The sequence below is a fragment of the Helianthus annuus genome, chromosome 8, assembly GCF_002127325.2.
Source record: "Helianthus annuus cultivar XRQ/B chromosome 8, HanXRQr2.0-SUNRISE, whole genome shotgun sequence".
NCBI lineage: Eukaryota > Viridiplantae > Streptophyta > Magnoliopsida > Asterales > Asteraceae > Helianthus > Helianthus annuus.
Genome location: NC_035440.2, coordinates 34247200 through 34271128, shown reverse-complemented (window position 1 = coordinate 34271128; position 23929 = coordinate 34247200). Strand labels below are relative to the sequence as shown.

General features: G+C 37.9%; 1 protein-coding gene, 1 long non-coding RNA gene and 1 other non-coding gene across 3 annotated transcripts; 2 read left to right on the top strand and 1 right to left on the bottom strand.

Annotated features, from left to right (window-relative positions):
- The first annotated feature begins 9298 nt into the window (after positions 1–9298).
- LOC110869851 (cyclin-B1-1-like) lies at positions 9299–12475 on the top strand. Its single transcript, XM_022119062.2, has 5 exons — positions 9299–9352; positions 11335–11368; positions 11524–11771; positions 11934–12084; positions 12267–12475. Exons 1-5 carry the CDS (start codon positions 9299–9301, stop codon positions 12473–12475), a joined length of 696 nt encoding a protein of 231 aa, XP_021974754.2.
- A 499-nt stretch (positions 12476–12974) lies between these two features.
- On the top strand, positions 12975–13462 carry LOC118481245. The gene is made up of 3 exons (XR_004865008.1): positions 12975–13058; positions 13188–13267; positions 13381–13462. It is a non-coding gene; the product is annotated as an uncharacterized LOC118481245 (long non-coding RNA).
- A 3142-nt stretch (positions 13463–16604) lies between these two features.
- LOC118481429 lies at positions 16605–16711 on the bottom strand. Its single transcript, XR_004865638.1, has one exon. It is a non-coding gene; the product is annotated as a small nucleolar RNA R71 (small nucleolar RNA).
- Positions 16712–23929: the final 7218 nt, after the last annotated feature.

Genomic DNA, 23929 nt, shown 5'->3' with positions numbered 1-23929 from the left:
AAGATCCGATAGATGGTCCGAAGGATCATCTATCGATGACAATGTGTTCGAAGAATCCACAAATACTTCGAAGGATTGCATATCCTTCGAAGTCTCAAAGTATCCTTCGTAGCCTATCTTTCGAGGTCATCGAAGGATCTACAATATCCTTCGATGAGCTATCCTTCGACACAGAACATCTTACAACATTTCACAAACTGTTTGGCCAAGTCAAACCAGGAGGACGGTTGACTTGGTCAACTTACAGGACTGACAAGGACATCGTTTACATATAGACCGAATACAGACAAAGTACAGACACAAGTGCATCAACAAACTCCCCCTTGGCTGTAGCTTTGTCTTTATCTTCTATAGTTGTAGACTCGTCTCGAACTTCGATGGTCTTTGGTCTTCGAGTTCTTAAAACTCTGATGTCCTTTCAAGTCTTCAATGTCGGAGGATCTTCAAAGTCTTCACGTATTGAAAGCAGAGAGTGTATCAACAAACTACCCGTATCATGTAGGAAGTGTGTTAACAAACTCCCCCTTAACATAAGCTCCCCCTTGAGTTATGCTCGTGAAATACTTTATCTTTATGAAGTGAGATCCTTGTGGTGTTGACGATGGTCAGCGGAAACTCGATCATCTTCATCATTTGAGTGCCTTCACGTCGTGTCTTCATTCCAAAGCTTTGTCTTCGACCATGTTCTCCTAGCCTTTAGAATCTGCACATGCAAGAAATCTAAACGCGTAATGAGAACAACTGCTTGGAATATAGTTAATCATAAACAAGTGACACACGGATGACCATGTCACAATCAAACACCGTCCGACAGTTTGAAAGTTTTTCAAATTTATCAATTTCAGATTTCAACTTTCAAAACATGCAAATTTCGACCGTTTATGAAGATTTAGTCATTTCGGTTTTCGTTCAGGTTTCAGGCAACGAAGACTCGAGTTCCAACATCGTACGATCGAAAATAAAATAGAAGTAAAATCTTTTTGGCTTTTATAAAGTTTAAATTAAAACACACCTAAAATCTTTTTGGTATTTTTGAACATTTGGAATGTAAGAACTGAAAGCAGTAAATTAAATATGTACAGACATTCTTTTTGCGAGTTTCGAGGGTAAGAGAATCATATCAGTGTACGGTCATACCAAAACACTCTTGTTGTTCAGTTAGTTAACATTAAGATAAGCATCCTATAACAATTATCGGTATTGTTGTCCACTTAAGCTCAACTTATCAGATGTAATCATGTTTAGGAGATACATTAAGGTATGATTTAAACTTACCGACCGGTGTTCATCCACATCACGACACATTCCCGTATCAAGGTATGCACGAGGGTTCATCTTACCGGTGAGTATACCGATTATCATCTGTTTGACCGTATATTGATGTGAGATTCTCACTTATTTTGATTTGAAAAACAAGCCCTATGTGATAGAATCACTTATTGATGAGGAACTTGATTTTCATATGCATGAGGGCACAGGAGCAAGTCCGTGAACAGGTCAGTACTTCCGTACAGCAGAGAGACGAACTTGACTCCCGGATAGAATGTGATATTTTATCACTTATTTGATATGGACATGTGATTGTTTATCACTTATTGAGGTCGAATGCAGTATGAATTATGTACACGTATGTATAGTATCATGGAAGATCTAGACTTGCGTCCCCGTTATTTTTCGGTAAAAGATACAACCATGATACCCAGATGATAAGCAGCATAAAGACCGAATATCTCAGAACCTCGGCAATCTATCAAACGAAATTTCGGTACTAAGACCATATGCCAATGAATGGTTCCCACCTGGTCTTCAGTCGATTAAGATTTATATCACCCTGCACACTTTAAAATGATTGTGAGCCTACCGATACATCTTATATAGAGCTGCTTATCGTTTTTCATTTAAGGTTTAAAGAGGTTTGGGTAGACCACTGATGTACTATCATTTTCTCTTTTGCTCGCCAGGAAACTCATTTTTGCTTTTCTATTGTTTTTGTGCTTTTGAATTTTTCGATGTTTTTGGATTTTCAGATTTTTGGATTTACTCCCCCTAAAAACAATAAACGAAGACAAATTTAAAACACAAAGATATTTACAAAAATGATTTTCCGATGTTGGTTTACTCTTGCTTGACCTTAATGCCGTTTACCAAATTAAGTTTTTATCAGAAAAGATTTATCGAATTTTGGGAAAATCAGTTGGCACGTCGGTAAGCGGTGCGGACCATAACAACATTGACGAGTTTCATAAAGAAACAATCACGTGTGAGGTGATATTCGAGATCAACGTGTCAGGCCAAAGAGTGCTGTACAAGACGATATAATTCATATAGCAGCCTAAAAATCAACAAGTATAGGAGAAATTAGAAATTTAAAAACCGTATACTGCAACTGCTTCGTGCATTGCAAGAAATCTGAGCACTCTCCCAAACTGGACATCCACTGGATGTGGACTTCAAAGTCGATTTTGTAGCTACTGAAAAATCTCTTCACAGCAACACGATCAAAAACCTTTGGTTCCGGCTGGTCTTCCACATTGCACCAGCAAAAGGTCTTTGTCTTTCTCTTTCAGAAGCGGTGTGCGGATGTTCAATCTACACCACGGCATCCGCACATCGTTCATTGTATTCTTTCCTGAGAACCCGATCAAAAACCATAGCAACCAAATTTTGGCGCGTTCTTCATTTGGTCGAATTTTGCAACTTCATTCAACCACGTTCTTCTTCTTTCTCTTTTTCTTTTCTCTCTCTCTCCATCAATAGCAACAACATTCTCCTAGATATAACAATATTTCGGAGTAGTATGTCGCCAATCTTGTGCATGGACGCTCCACTATCAACAATCCTAAAACTATCAATAGTTCCTCCTGGAACATCCTGCACACTCGTTCAGAGATTAGTTGGAGAGGGGGACCCAAGCCTTCACAGACTTGGGTCGTCCGTCATCATCGAGAATTGTAACATCCATTTCCCGATGATTCGGAATTGATGCAGCTCCCCCTGAAACAGTTACCGGTTTTGGTATCCAAATCTGTTTCTGTTTTTCATGTTTACCATCCGATTTAACAGATTTTGTTTGGATGACCTCCGGTTTTAAAACTTTTTCAACTTCTTTTCTTTGTTTCTTTTTCTGTTTCTTTTCTCGTTGTTTAACAAAACGAGGGTCCTGTTTTGGTGAAACAGATCTTTTATTGTAACTGTTACCATGGGGGGCATCAACTTTTGACTTTCTCTTGGTGAGATATGGACAATTCTTAATGATGTGTCCATACTCACAGCATTCAAAGCATGATCTCCGCTCAACAAACCTCGGAGTATCATAGCTGTAACAGCTGGATGATGAACTTCGTGATCTTGAGGTACTTGGTCCTACATCACAACCGTTTGTTTGTTGTGTATAGTTGTTTTGACTGTTTCTTTTCAAAATTTTACTTTGTTTAACAGAATCCTTGTTGGATTTGTTTTTGAAAGTATCAATTTTATCAGTCCCTCTTGATTTCACGAAGTTTATCTTCCGATCCTTTTTCTTGTTTTCGCCCTGTTTGCCTTTTCTATTCTCTTGGGCGGCATGATGTTGTTCATGGGGATCATCAACCTTTGCTTTCAACTTATGAAGATATGGACAATTTCGAATTATATGTCCAATTGTACCACATTCAAAACACATTCTCCGCTCTACAAGCCTCGGAGAAACATGTTGATGACCAGACGGAGAACCAGACACTGAACTTTGTGATCTAGATGTGCTTGGACCTAAGTCACATCCATTTGTGTGTTGGGTATAATTGTTCTGATCATTTCGTTTTAAAATTCTAACTTGTTTTACAAAATCAATGTTAGATTTATTTTGAAATGTTTCAAGTTTGTCCGTACCCTTTGATCCAACAAAGTTCACTTTCTGTTCTCTTTTCTTAGCTGGAGCTCTTTTGTTTTGCACCCTTTGAACCTTAGGTTGCCCAACCTTAGATTGTTGAATTTTAGGTTGTGTAGCCTTAGGTTGAGTAGCCTTAGACTGCTCAACTTTAGGTTGTTGAACCTTTGGTTGTTCAGTCTTAGGCTGCTGAATTTCTGGTGCTTGAACATTCTTGTTCTGAGCCTTCTTTCCCTGTACTTGGCCCTTACCCTTCCCAGAATTGACTTGTTGTTTTCGCTCAACCGGTAGTTTTTGGTTTCCGTATTGTTTTCTAACTTGTTCACACGGAATTGGTTCACATTGGGTTACGGTTACTTTGCTACCTTTGTTTCCCAAAAACTTATCAGTACGTCCTTCAAAAATTTGTTCAATTAAATCTTGATTTACATTCTTAATTGAAAAATCTTTGTCAGAGTAGATCTTGCTATCTCCTTTGAGCGTATACAACAAGTTATTCCCTTCAGGGCTAACTACAAGGGATTCCATTGCCTTTGACTTTTCAGTCTTACTCGGTTTCACTGGTGGATCACACAGAATGTGATTCTCGATAGGAATATCTGTTGTAACCGAGTCAGACTGTTGCTTCACAATTTCTTCAGATTCATCGTCCGAAGAATCAGCATCCTCAATAATGGGAGGACTCTGTTCCTTAACACACGATGTATCTGTCACGTTCTCAGATTCTGATTGCCCCGAGGATGATGTACCAGTTGTGAACCCGAGGCCTGCTGCAAAGTCATCTGGACCGAGTGGCACAGTAGGTTCAAAACGGGGCATATCCTCGTCATTAGGCAATTTGGAATAATTGTGATTTATTGGGGGAGGACATGATTTGTAACCAATACATTTGGTATCCCCCTTTTTCCTTTGAACATCAATGATGTGATCCAATACAAAGCGGGAATTGGAATAGCTTTCCAATTTCTGCTTGATTGTCTCACATTCACATCGAGCTGTTGCTAACTCTACCATTTGTTTTTCAATTGTGTCAATAAGATTATTATTAGCATGTTGTTTCCGCAAAACAGCCTTTTGTAATTCAGAAACATCATATTTTAATGACGCAATTGTTTCTTTAAATTCCTTTTCATTTCTGGTTAAAAATAAATTAGCTTCGGTTGCTTTAGAAAGGTCCACAATCAATTCTTGATTGTGTTTCTGTGTGATTTCAAACAAACTCTCCTTTTCTGCATATTCTAAACACTTAGCACATTCAACAACAGCAGAAATAGAATCAGGTTTAGAATCACATACCTGACTGGAATCACTCTCAGGTGTTGGCCTTTCTGCATCAGAATTAATAACCTCCCTTGATGATTCACATTTAGATCCATCCTCGCTCGAACTTGAACTTGAAGTTGTATCACCCTCAACTGAAGTTGAGACATCTTCATCTGAACTTCTGTCATGTTCAGAACTGTCATCATTTCCCGAGGATTCACCATTGCTTGCATCTTTGACAATTTCAGCATACAACGTCGATGTTGTCTGACTACTGTTCTTTGGATCAAGAGATGATGGTTCTACAGTAGAGCGATGGTGTTGTAAACCAACTGGGGGTAATGGATTTCCATACAAGTCTGTGGTTGGAGTCGGCTTTACAGGAACTTGTATTGGATTGCCAAACCAATCTGTTGTTATTTTCGGTTCACTTTGCCTTTGATTGGTAACTGATGCCCACTGATTTGCAGATATCATGGCAGCTGAAGGTGGGGCAATAGCCTGCATCCAAGCAGTCTTGAAATCTATTTCAGATTGAGAAGCAGATGAATCAGATGATTGCGGAGCCAAGGATGGTGTAGTCCACGCGGATGGATCCCATTGACTGTCTGTTCCCATTTCTGCAGTAATTCGAGATGGTGTGGGAGATTCGGCCCTTGATGGAGATAAAATTTGTACACGTGTATTTTCCACTGTCGAAGGATCAACCGAAAGATCACACGAAAGACAAACACCAAACTGGTCTCGAAAGATGATCTTTCGTAAATTGATATTCTAAACGTGGGCTTTACACAACAAAGCTTATTGGTTTATTGGGTCGATGCACCACTCAACAAAAATGACGGTGCTTTGGAAGTGCTTTTAATGTGACTTAATTTAAGCACCCTCTACGTATTAATTGGTCACTTGGGGCGGTTCCTTGGGCCGAGACACACACAACAAACAACAAAGTTATTATTTATTTTTTTTTTTACTTGGGCTTGGGCGGTGCACAATCAACAAATGGCAGTCACTTGTAGGTCCCTTTGGGCGGTGCACTACCAACAACAAAATGACGGTGCATTAACTGATCCTTCGAAATTTTAATAATTGATCTCAAACAACAAACAACCACATGCTTCACATGCATATGTCAGATAATGCTATTGGACCTTTCAAACTTAATTGTTTGATAATGATGAATGTACACACCATAAATGCTTTCAAGAAAAAAAATCACGTGAACTGACCAAAAAGAAATGTCATTGGACCGATGAAATTGTTTGTTTGAATTTAACCTTTTTTTTTATGGAAATTATTTATTTTCTTGTGGAGTGCCTTGGGCCAACAAACAACACAGTTAGTGGTCTATAAGGGCGGTGCACCACAATCAATGACACATCTTTCAATGTTGTTGAGGGATAAAGGTGATTGATGTGACCCTTGAACAGTTGGTTGACCCTTCGAGACAAGCAACGTTGAATCTGATGATCTTTCAAAGTTGAATCTGATCCTTCGAACAAGAAAAATGATCTTTCGAAAATTTTGATGATCTATCGATTCTGTTGTTATGACCCTTCGAAAAGAACAAGAATAAATATCTGATCTTTCCCACAAAATATCTTGATCTTTCGAAAACAACAAGTTGACCTTTCTATTCAAACAAATGACCTTTCGAAAAAGAATGATCTTTCGAATAATAAAAGGATGACCCTTCGAAGAACTGCTTGATCTATCGATTCTGTTGTGATCTTTCGAGATATGAAGAAATCAAGAACATTATGAACACAGCAAGAACACGGTGACTGTTAGATCTGCAGATTTGACGAAAACTGACCCAAGACTTGAACAAAAACCCGGTTTTAAACAAGGTAAAGAGCCTTAGCTCTGATACCACTTGTAGGTCCCTCTTCGGAGGATGACGAACCTAAACCTTGTTATACAAACCCACTAGCGAGTGCGGAATCCAAGCTAGCAAGCAAACCGGGATGAGACAAGCATAAACACAAACACACAAGGGTTCACCGATTAACACCACTGTATTAATACGAATGAAGGTTTCGGTTACAAGCACAATGTTTACAAATCTAACTTGCAAAGTCTCTAGTGTGTGTGTGTGTGTTTTGATAGAATGCTCTCAAACTCTCTCTATGTGTGCATCTATCTAACAAGTCTCTCAAGTCCCTTTCACACAACACACTACATGGGTATTTATATACCCAGCTCAACATGTCTGGTCCGAAAGATCCGATAGATGGTCCGAAGGATCATCTATCGATGACAATGTGTTCGAAGAATCCACAAATACTTCGAAGGATTGCATATCCTTCGAAGTCTCACAGTATCCTTCGTAGCCTATCTTTCGAGGTCATCGAAGGATCTACAATATCCTTCGATGAGCTATCCTTCGACACAGAACATCTTACAACATTTCACAAACTGTTTGGCCAAGTCAAACCAGGAGGACGGTTGACTTGGTCAACTTACAGGACTGACAAGGACATCGTTTACATATAGACCGAATACAGACAAAGTACAGACACAAGTGCATCAACAACACCAGTTCCAGTTTCCAGGTTTGTTGTCAAGGTGAAATTGAAACTCCAAGAGTCTGTGAAGTCTCACAATCTGCTTCCTCGAAACGATTACTATTTCAAAAGATTCTGCTTCATTTCATCTCAGTCGATTCTTCGACACTTGCAACGATTCTGTTCTCTGTTTCACACTCAAATTCTGTATTTTTCTTTTATTTTGGCTGACTTCTCAGGTACACACCATTAACCTGATTAATGATAACAAATCGCTTATTTTCTGCGATGATTTTGTGTTTCATTTAGATAACAAGAAAAGATTGTGCAGTTTGTGTTTATACAGTATGCATAGGTCGATATTGATTGTGTTAAGTTGGTAAAATTTTATGCACACCAGCTGTTTGATGAAATGCTTGAACCGAAACACACTTTGTTTTCAACGAGATATAGCAATAATTATCAGTTGTATTGTTTGAATCTATTTTAAATAAGCACATTCTCAACTAAGCAAACAGGTCTAGGTTTTTAATTTGTTTTTCTGGAATTTTTTTAGAGATAGAAAATGCTTCTGTTTGAGGTGGGGTTTTGTGGATTCTATTAGCAGCTAATGGGGAGTTGTTTAGATCTACATTTCAGATTGTTTCTAGTCGTTATTGTTATTACTTTAATGTTAGCGACAACCTCGATAAAATCATATAACTTTGACTCATTTTCATATAAACGGGTCAATTTGGGTGTTGTTTTATCTCAAACGATTCCAACAAGGGTTTAAGTAAAAAAAATTACTAAAAGGGAATAGGTTGAGCGGGGCAAATGCCAATGGTTCAGTAGTAATGGTATTTTTTTGTGTTTCTATGATGTCTTTTGCAGCATCTGTTAGTATTAATCCAATGATCCAGACAACGGTTCCACCTCTGTGTCAACAGATGGCACCTGCACCATGGTTTCCACCATCACCACCTGTAACTAGCGGTTTTTGGAATGCCACAAATGTGCAAGGTTTGTTGAAGGAATTCCGGAACACTCTTGATCTTTCAGAAGCAATGTGAGTATACAATAATCATTTCTAAAGCGAACTGTTCTACTTTTAGTGTGATAGATCTTTAATATTTAGGGTTTCTTGTAGGGAGAAAGAGTTGGAGACACTTATTGCAATGAAAGGTATCGTACAGCATATTGAAGGAACATATGACAGAGCTAATGAAACTGCAACCAGAAGGGTTTCGAAGTTTTTAGAGAATATTAGGATATCATTGGATACTTAAGAGAAAATCTCACTGGAAGTGGCTAATGGTTTGATAATGAAGCTAAAAAACGAGCTTGAACCATTTAAGGTTATAACCAATGATAAAACACCATGGGAGGAGAAGTCTGCAATAGTGAGACTGTCGAATAAAATGCAAAAGCACAAAAGAAAAAAAACTTTAGCAGAAAAGAAAGTGACAACGCGTTGGGGAAATGCTTGCAAAGGTTGTACTTGTACCTATATTTGCGTTTCCCTTTTCTTTTCTTTCGTTTTTCTTTCGTCTTTTAGTTGTAGTTTGTGAAACTATGAATTTCTACAATAGGAACGTGAGCGATTTGACCAAGTTGATCAAGAAGCTGATGAATGGAGGACTAGGGAAATTGCAAAGGAACCGCTAGGCGTAAGGTCTAGAAAATGAAGGAAATTGCAAAACAAAAGGCTAACGAGGAGAGGAGATTAGAATCTGAGGTAATAATCTTGTAATGTACGGTTGTAGTTTATCTATTGTTTATACGAGGTTGTTAGCTGCTGATGCTATAATTATATAAAAGAGCATATGTTTTTCCTAATTTATTTTTATGTTAATTTACGCTATTTTAACTTAAAGAGCAATTCGGTCAACCAAATCAGCAATTCATCCAATCGAAAAGCAAAATATAAGCACAACAACAAAGGCGATTCATTCAAAAAGTGAAATTGTCCGCGTTTGCAGTTCAGATTGTAAAAAATTAGCGTTTTGAGGCAGATGAAAAAGGTGTCTACGAACTACCAAAAGTAATCACCGTGTTCCTCACCACCGCGAGACTTTCAGACCTTGGTGATTTTGGCGAAGAATCTTCTCTTTGGGACGCATCATCATAAATTGAGGTCAGGTACACTTTAATTTTAGGTCTATTTCAGCATTTTGGTGTTTGTAAGAACTTATTTTGGATTTATGTTGTTAAGGTTTTGTATTTTTGGACTATTCCAGGTCTATTTCAGCATCTGTTTGAATGGAGCGTCAGGATTATTCGACTGCCAGATACATTATAGTATGATTGTTCTGTTGATTTTTGTTTTAATTTTGAAATATGTTTGTTTAATATTAGGTTAGGATGTTGATTTTGTTGAATTTGAGATGTTAGGGTTTGTTTAATCAATGAATCAAATGGAGATTGATCTAATAATTTTGGCGAGTTAGCGGGTAGCGTTAGTAATATGGTTCTAAAGGTATATCACGGGTGCTAATTTTCGATTTTGTTATCTGATGTTTAGCATTGCTATCAGTTATCAGGTCCCATTTAATCTAAACTTTTCAACTCAAGTATGAGCCTAATACATTTGTAAGTATTGCATTAGCTTCAATAAATTATTTAAACCTTTACTTGGTTGAGTTGGATATATATACATGCACAAAAACTGTTTCCATGTACCCGCTCACGTTGTAACAATATAGGGCATGTTTGGCTAAGCTTATTTAAGGTAAAAAGGACTTTTTGTGCAAATGACTTATTGACTTATGACTTTTTGAAAATGAGTTTTTAAAAATATGTTTGGCTTAGCTTATGGGATGGGAAAAGCAAATAATTCAATAAGTTTAATTCTCATTCTATTTTAAAAATTTGATTTACGAACCATTTTATGAAGGTAAAGTTTAATTCTCATTCGATTTTAGATGATTAAAAGACTGAAACAAATTTTGTGGTGAAACAAAATGGGTTGCAGGGACAAATCTTATGTGATTGTTTTGGCAGGAGGTTGGATTTGTGTTCATTTTTGTTTTTTGAGTTTTTAAAAAGGGGATTAATGTAATTTTTGCGTCGTGTTCCAGTTCTGGCCAAGAACAAACAAGAGAGCGAAATTACTGACTGGATTATCATGGGTTTGATATGTAACAATGTTTTTGTTAATCATGTGATATTAAACGTATGTTATTGTGGGACATGAAAATGATGAGGTTTTGTATTGCACGCCAACTGTTTGACGAAATTACTGACCGGATTTGTTATTTATTTGACAGATCCCATTATAGGCTGAATTACGAACAATTAATTATAGCGTTGATTGAATTACACACATCTTGCACCAATAGTCATTGGGCTGCTGCTAATAACATAAGTTGGTATGAACCAATAAGCCAATCATTAGTGCTTTTACATAGGTTTCTAGGGTTTCGGAGTTCGATCTTTGAAATAGTTATCGAAATTGCAGATTCGGCTTACATCGAGGAAGGTGCAGATGCTAATGCCAATAGAATCTATATACCAGATCATTGCTCCGCATGTGACCGGAGGCACGTGTGTCTAGATACTAGAGACTCCAAATAAAAACATATATTTTAGAAAAGCCACACAACCACACGAAGCAAATTAGGTTGTTAACTTTACTACTAGGTTGCTATATACGTGTTACATTAATGCATCTGATATAGACTTTGATAATTTTTTATGCTAAGTTGTGTAATTTTGTAGGCTTACAAACTTGCTGAAGACATTAAGGAAAAAGGTGGGATTAGGAAGCAATTTCAATTAAGTTGATTGATTCTCCTCCTTATTTATGATTATTGTTACTATTACACTTTTATGGATGATGCAAATGAACAACTAAGGCCCATATTTTTCGGTTCAGTTTACAATTTTATGTTCCAATTGTTAACATAGATGAAGCTGACATCACCAACGAACTAGCCGAAGTTGAATACGTTGAAGACATTTACATGTTCTACAAGCTCTCAGAAACCGAAGGCGGGTTACGGGACTACATGAATTCAAACTCACAGCCTGATCTCAATGCTAAAATGAGAGCTATATTGACCGATTGGTTGATTGAAGTTCACCGCAAGCTTGAGCTGATGCCCGAGAGTCTTTACTTGACCATCAACATAGTTGACCGACAAGATGATACTGGCGTTCGGCGACGGAGCTAATGATGTTGGCATGATGTTGCAGAAGTGATCAACAAAAATGCATCAAGGGCTCATAACCAGGTAAGAAGTTTGTTTCATAATAGTTGTTTATATATATTTTGTATTTAATTTAATTATTGTTGAATAATTAGCAATTGCATATAGGTTGTTCCAATATCTTTCGCGAGTTCGGGCAAGTTCGTGAACCTTAGCGCCGTTATGCTTAGACTGTGTGAGCTGTTTTGGATGCAAATTCAACAAAGAAAGACAAAATCAATCCTAAATACGTATTTTATGGTTCTCGATTGGATTTCAAGTAAGATACTTTATCGATAGCAGATTATATATGTTTTTTTGTCATCAACATTATTTTGACCGTCAAACTCAACTCAACACACAGAATTAACCTGTGAATCACTAGATACGTACCATCAAGTTGTGGCTGCAATATGTGAATTATAGCATCAGACGCCAGTTATCGTTACTGAAACACTGTAGGTTTACGAGTTTACCTTCTCCGTCGATTATTGAAGAGGATTAGGTGTAGCGCTAAGAGCGATAACTCTGTAGCGTTGAAGGAAGGGGTTTCGGAAGCAGAAAAGGAAGATTATGTGAAAGCGGGTGGATCGGAACTGGTTTTTGTTCAAATGCAACAGAATAAGTGTACGGAGATGCAGTCTAGGCTTTCTAAAAAGGTGAATTGTTAATTATTTTACTGTTTTGGATTTGATGTTGTGGATACTTGTACTTTGTGCTTTTTGACATGCACTATTGTATCTGTTTGATTTTGGGTTAGTTATTTGAGTTACTAAATAGAGATCACATTTCCTTTGTTAGTGGATAGTTCTTTAATTGTCATATTCTGCAGTTTTATAATTTAATGGTCGGTGTCTCCTTCGTCGTTTAATTGTCATATTGTGTAGTTTTATAATTTAATGAAATCATATAGTAAAGGGAATTTTGAAGGTTTATGGTGAAATTGTTGAATAACAACTGTCTATTGTTTGCTTTTATGCATTTTGATTAGGACAGAATATAATCAGGTTTTTTGAACTTTGTTAACTTAAGAACTTGTGAGACGACAATTAGTTGCAGTTTTCTTTTCATAAACATTAAGAAAATTGAATATGTTTAAATGATTGGATCTTATTGTAAGGTAGCTAACTTGGGTATTAATATGGAACAATTATTTTTCAACTTACATGTAGAATTCTTCGAAGAGCAGCGTGCGTAGGCTTCGAAGCCGGGAACGGAGCTTGAGTTCTTCGAAGAGCAGCGTGAAGTGAACCGGTATGTTTTTTAGTGTATTATTTATTTGAGAACGTCAGTGTTTATCGTTTATCTGATAGGTGTTTGTTGATTGATGAGAATTTAAATGGAAGTTACTTCTAACAATTAACTAATTGATGTGTTGTGAAGGAGTTTTCGATGAGTAACGATGATCTCAGACCGAGAAATGACAACATATTGGCTGGGATGTTATTCATCCAACATGTAAGGTATTAAATCTGATTCGTTTTGGTATATTTCTCAAATCCTGTTTTTGAAGCTTATGCCAGGCTATAAAACTACATTGGGTATTAATATGGAACGGTTATTTGTCAATTTACAGGTAGAGTTCTTCGAAGAGCAGCGTGCGTAGGCTTCGAAGACGAGAGAAAGTTGCAGGAATACGACCTGATGAAGATCTCGATATATTTATGAAGGTATATGAGACATTTAGTAATGCTTTTTCAGCATTCATTATTTAAATTTATTGTTATTTGTTGATTTAATAGATAAATATATTTAGTGTTTTTGGCGTTGGCTTTAGGAGGACATGAAACATCTCTTGATGTGGAATACATCCTAAAGGTGTATTTTACTACCACATATTATCTATTTATTTATATTTAGAGTAAATTACAAGTTTTGTCCTTTACGTTTACACCAAATTGCAGGCGCTGTCCTTTTTTCCAAAAGTTTACAGGCGGTGTCCTTAAACTTTCAAAATCTTGCACGTTACGTCCTTTATGCCAAACCCAGTTAACTTTTTTGGTTAAATCTGGTCATTCAAGGGTATTTTTGTCTTTTTACCTATATATTTAATATTAATATTAAAAAATACTATTATTATTATTATTACTATTATTTACATATGTGGAATCATATATCAGATTCTCCCCCTGACTCTTTCTCTCTGCAACTCACTCTCTACCCTCTACCACTCCCTCTCTTACCACCATCAACCACCGCCTCAACCGCCATCCCCACCGGTGATGTGTGTAAAATGCAACATATAAATTACATCAAATGAGGCATAAACTAACTCTTTTTAAGTACTAATGTTGAAAAAAGAGTGTTTTTGTCTTCCTTTTGTATTTTCAGGATGAAATGAGCTCAAATTCACAAAAGAAGCAAAAAGACAGCTAAATCTAACATAAATACAAGAAAAGGAACAAAAGTGGATTGCCCGACCCCTCAACGCATCCTCCCAAGCAAAAAAGAGAAGTCAGAAGACTGAACACGCCCCGTGCTCAGCCAGCACGGGGCCGTGCCCAAGAAGCAGCAGGAAAGACAAACCTATAGAAGCTTCTATTGCCCACCAACGGGCCGTGTCCAGTGAGCACGGGGGCGTGGCGAAAGTACAGCAGGCGCATTAATTGTAATTGCGAATTACAATTAATGAAGAGAGAGAGTGTCAGACGGGCACGGGGCCGTGTCCAGCGGACACGGGGCCGTGCCCAGCCTTCTGTTCAGCCTATAAATAGGAGTGCTTGGTTTCATTTCAACTCATCCATTGGCACACCACCTCTCTCACACTTCATCCACCACCCACCACCATCACAACACCATCATCCACCACCATCATCCATTGTCCATCATAGAGTGTGTGAGTCGTCTCGGGATCCAAGATTGATCGTAAGAGTTCTTGACAATCAAGGCCATGTTTGCCTAAGTCTCTTACATCACTTGGTGAAGACAAGTGTTTAGTATAATACTTTTTATTTTTAATCTTTTGCACTTTTTATTTGGTTTTGTATTAATGACTTTAATAACTAGTTGCTTATGTTGAAGGTGATCTTTCCTTATCGTTTGTCCGTGGTGTCTTGGCATTATTTTCCTGTCTATATAAAATAAAAGATTTTCACCATTCATATCTCCACGGTCTATATGGAGGTATGTTGGCTACCTGGTCGGGGGTTAAGGGAACGGTTTGGTAAGGGTCTTGCCCTTGTTCAGCGTTTAGAGGTCCTGCAAGGGACCTGGGTCAAATTTAGTAGGATCTCCTTCAATGCCCATAGGTATTGGATGGCGGGGATCCAAACTCTTTGACCCCCTCATAAGTTAACTACTATTAATACTATAACCCGGCTATTTAGGACTGTATCCCTGCTGACTCAGACTACTTAGCCGAGGGTAACGTCACCGCCAAAAGCGGGGCCTACCATAATTTGCATTAATAACTTAATTCATTATCTTCCAATAATCCAGCCCTTTAGGATTGTATCCTTGCTGACTCAAACTACTGGGTTGAGGGTAACGTCACCTTCAAAAGAGGGGCCTACTACAATAACTAAGATAATCTCTTAAACAAGTGCAAAAGTGCAAAAATAATCAAAGGTTATACTAATACACGAGTCGGATCCAAGTGATTCATCTTGTCTATCTGTTTTTATTTTTATTTTATTTTTCAGCATTTAGTTAGTTTTTATTTTCTTAGTTTAAAAACCTTTTCTAACTTTTTGATTTGATTAGACGTTGAGGATAAACCGGTACTAAAAGCTCTTGTGTCCTTGGACGACCTCGGTATCTTACCAACACTATACTACGTCCACGATGGGTGCACTTGCCCATATGTGTGTTTAGTGTTTGTAAATATCGTGTTTTATAAATTTAAAACTTGGCTAAAAGTGTAAAAAGGGCTTAAATATACATCTAAAATATAACACACTTCACGCACATCAAGTTTTTGGCGCCGTTGCCGGGGACACAAGGATTTTAAGAAAGTTAGGAATCAACGGCCTAATCATATTTTTATTTTTCTTTTTAATTTTTTAGGTTTTTCTTAGTTTTTCAGCTTCTGCAGAGCTCAGCATGGGCCGTGCCTGGTCGGACACGGGCCGTGCCCAGCATCGTTACTGGCAGTTTTTAGTTTTCCGAGTTACAGAAGGCTGAACACGGGGCCGTGTCAGTGCAACACGGGGTCGTGTCCAACTTTCCAGTAACTGGGATCTGGAAAACAATCACTGTAACTCCGACCACGGGCCGTGTTCGCTGAGCACGGGGCCGTGGTGAACCGTCTGACCAGCATTCTTTTCTGTTTTTATTGCAGGACTTGGAACCAGACGCCATCCTACGTAGTGTATGAGCTCCAGTTCTAATAAGGACATAAAAGAACCTCTAGAAGAACCCGAACGCTTTCTCAGAAAAAGACTAAAAGCTAAAAACCAAGAGAAAGTTTCGGGGAATCCACCTATGGCGGACCAACGTACCCTCATGGATTATCTACGACCCACCGTAGGTAACCTAGGCGCCGCTATCAATGCACCGAATGTTGAAGCCAATAACTTCGAACTTCGGCCGCATTTGATACAAATGCTCCAAAACTCCGCAACCTTCGATGGGCTTGCGGACGAGGATCCCCATCTACATATTACTAATTTCTTAGAAATATGTGATACCTTTCGGATCAATGGAGCATCAAATGACGCCATCCACCTCCGAATGTTTCCTTTTTCACTAAAAGACCGAGCGAAAGCTTGGCTCAACGCCCTCCCAGCTGGATCAGTAAACACCTGGGATGAACTAGCACAAAAATTTCTATATAAGTATTTCCCTCCCGCTAAAACGGCTAAATTAATGACTGAAATTAATACATATTCATAAGAGGACGGGGAATCCTTATATGAAACTTGGGAAAGGTTCAAGGAACTATTACGCAAGTGTCCACATCATGGCCTTGCGATATGGCAACAAGTATCCACTTTCTATAATGGATTGTTGCCACACACAAGGCAGACACTTGACTCTAGCTCCGGGGGACTTTTAGGTAATCGCCGCCCGCATGAAATATATAACCAAATTGAGGAAATTGCTCAAACCAATTTTCAGTGGCACACTCCCCGAGGCAATAAATCTATTGCCCCGGGCGCCCATAAGGTTGATGAAAGCACTTCTTTGCAAGCCCAAATCGAGGCCCTTTCTTCAAAAATAAAAAAAATTAGAAATGACAAAAACAGTCTCGGTTATGGCTTGTGAAGGGTGTGGTGGGCCACATGAAAATTGGAGTTGTATGAAAGAAACGGAAGATCAACAAGAGTCGGTAAGCTACATTGATAATAGACCTAGGCCGTCGGGTCCTCCAACGGGCACCTACAACCATGGATGGCGAAGCCACCCAAACCTTGGTTGGAGAGAGCCCGGCAATAGTAGTAACCAACAAACCCAACGAACAAACTTTCAACAACCAAGAAATGAGTCACAAAATTTCACTCAACAACAAGGTGGACGAGAAAGGCTTGAAGATACTGTATCTCGCCTCATCTCCGACACTGAAAAGAAAAACTCGGAAAGGTTTCTACAATTAGAATCAAATTTTAGAAATCAACAAGCTAGTATTCAAAACATAGAAAAACAATTAAATCAACTAGCTCAAAATTTTTCCGAGAGACCACAAGGTGCATTACCAAGCAATACCGAAACAAACCCAAAAACGCAAGTTCATCTCATCAGGTTACGAAACCGCACCGTGGGGCCTGCGGAGGCGCCACCGCCGACAGAAGAAACTGTACCCCCGCCTCTGCAGGAAAAGAACTCCCCTCCGTCATCAGAGCCTGCCAAGGCTCCTCGAGTTCCATACCCCGGTAGGTTAATTCGTCAAAAGACCAATGAGCAATTCGCAAAATTCGAAAGTCTGTTAAAACAATTGCATGTCAATATTCCTTTTATTGATGTCCTAACCCAAATGCCCAAATACTCTAAGTTTATGAGGGACTTCCTCACTCATAAAAAGAAAATTGAAACTTTGCAATTAGTTAACTTAGGCGAAGAATGCTCTGCTCTCGTACTCAACAAACTTCCCCAAAAGAAAAGCGATCCCGGAAGCTTCACGATTCCCTGCTCAATCGGGGATTCCCCCATTCGTAATGCACTAGCCGATCTTGGGGCTAGCATTAACCTCATGCCCTCATCTATGTTTAAAAGACTCGGACTAGGAACAACGAGTCCTACAAAAATGAGCATACAACTTTCTGATCGATCCGTCAAATTCGCGCAAGGTGTCATCGAAAATGTCCTGGTAAAGGTAAGCAAATTCGTCTATCCGGCCGACTTTGTCATACTCGATATGGAGGAAGACACCGAGGTCCCCCTCATACTAGGGAGACCATTTCTTGCCACCGCACAAGCAGTGGTAGATATGAATGATGGAACGCTCACCTTGAGGTACGGGGATGATGAAGTAAAATTCGGAGTTGGGAAGAGAATAGAAGACGACGACCCGGTCAACTACATGAAGGTTATTGATTCGAGTTTGGATGCGGCTCTCCGACGGTGTAACATGGGATGCCAAACATCCCACTCAGAAAATATATAACCTCACATTGGGTCTAGCCAAGGACCCTTATAAACGTGGCGCACCACGGAGGCATTCCGCGGAATTATTCTTAGTTAGTTTAATCTTTTAGTTTTAATTTTGCAGGAATAAAACACACTCATGGTGGTAAAGGATGAAAAGGGGAACGAGAAAAATGGCCCCATGCACAAGAACAAGGCAAGCCGACATGAATTTCTCCATTAGAGAAGGCTCAACACGGGCCGTGTCCAACCAACACGGCCCCGTGCTGAACCCCCTGCAGAAAAATGCCCAGTTCAGGTAACTGGACACGGGCCGTGTTCACCAGACACGTCCCCGTGTCCAGGCTTCTGTTTCATTTCTTTAATTTTTGTTACTGGCACCTGAACACGGGGCCGTGTCCAGACTGCCAGTAACATAAATCTTTGCTTTTTAACACCACATTACACATCCAATCAACCTAAAAATTTATTTTTGGGACACATTGAGGACAATGTGTAATTTAAGTGGGGGGGGGGAAGCTAAAACCTTGAAATTTTGCAAATCCTATTAACAAGCCTTACACAAAACTCTATTGGAACCGCTAAACACCCCAATTTTTTTCAAAAAAAAAAATTCATTTTTTTTACTTGTCTAAAGTTTAAGTTTGGAATCCTAGGATTAATAAGGTTATATTTTTACAAATTTACAACCGATAGCGTCATGATAACAAGAACCAACATAAGAAAATTATGAAACGACATGACAAGCTTAGTTAAAACTTGATTATATATATTTGATCACATAAAAACCCGTTCCCACAAAAGTGAGTTTTGAGCCTTTATTGAGCATACAAATTTACATCTTTAGACTAAATGATCATTTTTCGTTTCATGTGTGAATAGCCGCTTGGTTCTTACGACTCTAGAACTTGCCACATGTTGGATCGTCGTTGACCCTGAATGAGTCGATCAGAAGAGTCGTTTTCCAATTCAAAGGCGGAATCAGTGAATTAGATGCTCAAACTAAATATAATGCTTCACTTTATTGATTCTAACAACGTTTACAACGTGGAAGCAATTCGGCAGCACTTCGTTACAAGTTCCAAGCCGTTACAAATGAAACAACCATGCACCTATTTATAGACTATTGGAACCGCCTTTGTGGACATGCTCTATGAGCGGTCCAGCTAAGATGATGTGGTCCGCTTTTATGAACAATGTTCATATAAGCGGTCCAGGTTAGTTAACTTGGTTCGCTTATATGTTCACTGTCCATATAAGCGGTCCACAATGGTAATTCACCAGTTCTCGTTTCTCGAACCTCGTGCACTGGTTATTCTAACCTATCTTATTCTATTACATGATACAAGACGAAGTCAATAGACGTAGTGCACCAACAGACTCCCCCTCGGATATTGACGAAGTCTTCAGTGAACATTCTCTGTTATGCCACCTCTTCAGTCTTGATCAACTTTGCCAACTTCATCATCAGTAGGCTCCCCCTCTCGTCAAGCTTCCATGCTTTTAGAGATCATCACCTTGCTTTTCAGCTACAAGCTCTTCCTCACTTACAACTTATCTTCAGACTCCCCCTTAGACTCGACTCTACGGGATCATAATCTGGATCTTTCCTGCAATCACTCATACAAATGATAAGTAACAACATTTTGAACATTTTAATCAAATTCTCTAATCTACTCCCCCTATCAACAAACTCAACATATATGGCAGTAAACAAGAATCCAACTCCCTCACATTTAATCATCCACGTCCAAATTAATGATCTTGAAGATATTCACAACCTGTTTTTGAAGTTTTCAAGTTTCAAATTAATGAACTTGTTCAGAAACACAATCAGCTTACTCAGATTTTGAAACTCAGCATTTCAGACATCGGTTTATCGAAAATAACGCAGAAAGCAAAATCTTTTTGTATTTCTGAAAATATAAAGCTGTAAAGAAATATATACAAACAATATTTACAAACAATATTTTTGTTTTGAGAATGCAACAGAGGATCATATCAGTTTTTGACAAGTCACAAGTACCGTTAATCTTTAAATCATACTCAAAATTAAACAATTCACTTATATTGTCGATATACTGATCCATTTAAATTCTCATACAAATTTCAACTGATTCAGGATACGAATTATATGTTTTAAGGCTTAAACTCATTCATGTGTCCCACTTCTTGAATATACTCTCGTATCCAGAATCCCAATATTCAGTCTTACAGGTAAGAATACTACAATGATGTCTGTACATAAATTAGGGGTTAAATGCGAGAACTGAGGAATCTCAGGTCAGAACTTCCGTTCAGCAGAGAGATATCAGTTTCGACTTTGCAGTATGTCCCCTTTAGAGGATCTTTTCAGCTACAACAGATGATTATCAATTTTATTGTCTAATCAGCTGAGGGCTTTATGCTATATTTCAAGCATTTCAGGATAAAGTATTAGCCAGGGACTAGGTCAGAACTACCGTTCAGCAGAAGTCCCAGAATAATACCCCAGACATCATAGAGTATAAACACCTAGTATATCAGAATACGAGACCTTTCAAACGAGATTTCAGGGGTTACCTATATATCCAAGTAGTGTTCCCCACGAAATAAGTAAGTTTGAATTTAGGTTTATATCCCGAAAAAGCTTACTAAATGTATAAAAACCTATCGACATATCATCAGTGAGACTGTTTAACGCTATTTAATCATTACAATTCTTTAGCATACTATAACTGTCTACTGATGTACTATCATTTCCTCATTTTACGTAAAACTCAAATTTTTGATTTTATCATGTTTTTGGCTTTTTCAAATTTTCTAATGTTTTTGTATTTTCTAACAATATTTCTCCCCCTAAAATGCAAAACCATTAAAGAAATTTGACAAACCGATACTGATAGCTTTGTCTCGCCATCCATTTTCTGCTTCTCATGCTCTGTTTTGCAGAAAATATAACATCAAGTACCCCCATGATTTACAACCCATTGATTTTGACAGTTAGAAAACCGTTCTTCAACTTGTGAGTAATCATGTTTGTTCCGCCGTGAGGGTTTCGGCATAGTCCATTACCACTTATACAAAGGAAACTAACATCAAACATCACAATCATCAACCAAACAAACAAACAACCAACAAACAAACAACAATCATCAAACACAATTCAAATTTATTCAAAACAACAAATAAACTCCCTGTCTGACCAAACCAGGGATCTTCAACCTCTTCCCGTGCAACACTCTCACAATCTTCATCAGCACTTAGCACCTGCACATTCAAACTTTATCAAATACACAACCAATTTGACATAAAAATTTCAATCAACAAAGATAGATGCCGATTCATGCTTCGCAATCCAGGAAGCTCCGGCAATTCAGACTATCTAGTCAAACATGGTGTCCACCCAGGCCTCAGCAGCCTTAGGTGTAACCTTGATTCTAGCAACCTGAATTTTAAAGTTTTCAGCCTTGAGCGGTGGAAAATTTGCATCATAGGCAACTGAAATTGAATCCTCAGACGTTTTCACCCCAGAAGTTGAACTTATTGTTTCAGTTTTTGGTTTCCAAATTTGTTTTTGTTTCTCAGTTTTCATGCCAACATTCTCATCTTTCATCAAATCAATATTTTTCTTAACAGACCACACTTGACCTTCCGGAGTACCTCTTTTGTAAAAATTTGTTTCTTTCTGAACCTTTTGAGTTTGAACAACATTTTTAGGTTTCCAAATCTTTTGATGTTTTGTTACACCAACCGATGTTTTCCGACTCTGTGTTGTTCTCAATCTGATTGTGTGAAAATTCCAGGTCTGTCGATTCGGGTCTGATTTCCAATTTTGATTTGAAGCAAACTTGTTTGTGTTAAACCTCCAAGTTTGATTCGAATCAAATCTGGTTAACCTTGGTTTCCCACTTTCAGATTTTTGGTCTTTAACATCAACAGACTTTGGATTTGGACACTTTCGCGCAACATGTCCAATTTGATCACATTTAAAACAAACTTTCTTAGACACATCTTTTGGCTTTTGTTGTTTCTTTTTCATGGCCTCAAACGCAGCATTAGATTGTTTTCCAATTTTGAATTTTTCTTCTTCGGTGAAACTTTTTCCTTGAACAAAACTTGTTGTTGTCTGGAAATTTTGCCTGTTACTTCTATTCCAATTTTGTTCCTTCTTATAACCCAAACCAGCTCTCATGTTTTTCTTTTTAGAACCCGAATTGTTATAAGAACCTCTGTAACCTTTACCAGCAAACTTCGACATTTCAGATTTCTGAATTTCAACCATCTTGAAAACTTTGTCAATTCTCTCTGAAATCACATTCTGAATCGGGAAAACAACGTCTAAGAATAATTTGTCTGATCCAATCATGGTATAAACCAATCCCTTTGAATCATCATTCAAATTTTTCTCGGATGTTGTGTTTTTCAGATATTCATCATGAAAATTTCCTTCATTTTCAACTTGTGATTCAGTTTTACCTGCATCAACTAACTCTTCTTTGAAAACACTTTCAACAACTTTATTAACCACCCCTGAATCATTTAGATCATCAGATTTGGTATAAATCACATCGATGTTGTCGGGTAACTGATCAACCATGTTGATTACTTTTTCCACTTTTTCGCCATCATAGAATGTATAATTATTCTCCAACGGTGGTGGAACTTGATGGTATTCAGACCCTATTCCCTTTTTGTTTTCAGACTCTTTCTCATCAGGTGTGATGTTGAAAATACGTTCCAGAATATATGAAGATGAATGATAACTTTGCAGTTTATTGACCAACTTTTCTTTGTCTGCCAATTCTTGTTTAAGCTTAGCAACATCATCAATATATTGGTTTACCACTCGTTGTTTATCTTCATATCTAGCTTCAAGAAATTTAGTGTTTCTTTGACAAGCACACAATCTATCATCTAGACTTTTGACTTTACTCTTTAAAGTTTCATACGCTTCTTTTACAGTTTCATATGACAGTTTCATTACATCATATTCTTTTTGCAACTCTTGAATTTTGATGTCTTTTGGAACACATTCGTTGCAAACAGCTGAACATTTTTCTTTTAAAGCCTTGTTTTCTATTTCAAAATCATCACATTTTTGTTTCAATTTTTCATTTTCTTGTTTCAAAAACTTTTCAATTTCACTTATCTCATGACATTTTTCGTTGAAAATTTTATTTATTTTAGTAAATTCAATGTCTCTGTTATTGAGTTTTTCATCTTTCTTAATACAAGCACTGCACGTTTCCATGCATTTCTTGCATTGCTGTTCAGCTTCATTATCAATTTTATCAGAAGTATCAGTTTGAATTATTACCTCAATCACTGGCACTTTAGGTTCCTCAATCTTCTGAATCTGATCTTCCTCAGCCACTTGCGTTTTCTCTTCAACCTTCTTTACTTCATTCACCATCTTCTCACTTTCAGTCACAATCTCTTCGACTGTCTTCTTCTTTTTCTCCTCCAGACTAGCAAAGATTACTTTCCGAATGCCTTCTTCAACCTGTTGTTTGTATCTTGGATTCTCCCTAATGCCTTTGCACCAAACATCCACAGTAGGAATAGCAGCAACTAGTGCATCAAGGTCAACTGTCTTTGGATCAACAGTTGGATTTCCTTGA

What these genes read in the sequence shown, in the direction of transcription:
- LOC110869851 (XM_022119062.2), top strand. Translation starts at nt 9,299, where the DNA reads ATGAAGGAAATTGCAAAACAAAAGGCTAACGAGGAGAGGAGATTAGAA. An exon ending in AGAGGAGATTAGAATCTGAG is followed by an intron (nt 9,353 to 11,334) that starts GTAATAATCTTG and finishes GTAATTTTGTAG; the next exon opens with GCTTACAAACTTGCTGAAGA. An exon ending in GGTTCTCGATTGGATTTCAA is followed by an intron (nt 12,085 to 12,266) that starts GTAAGATACTTT and finishes GAAACACTGTAG; the next exon opens with GTTTACGAGTTTACCTTCTC.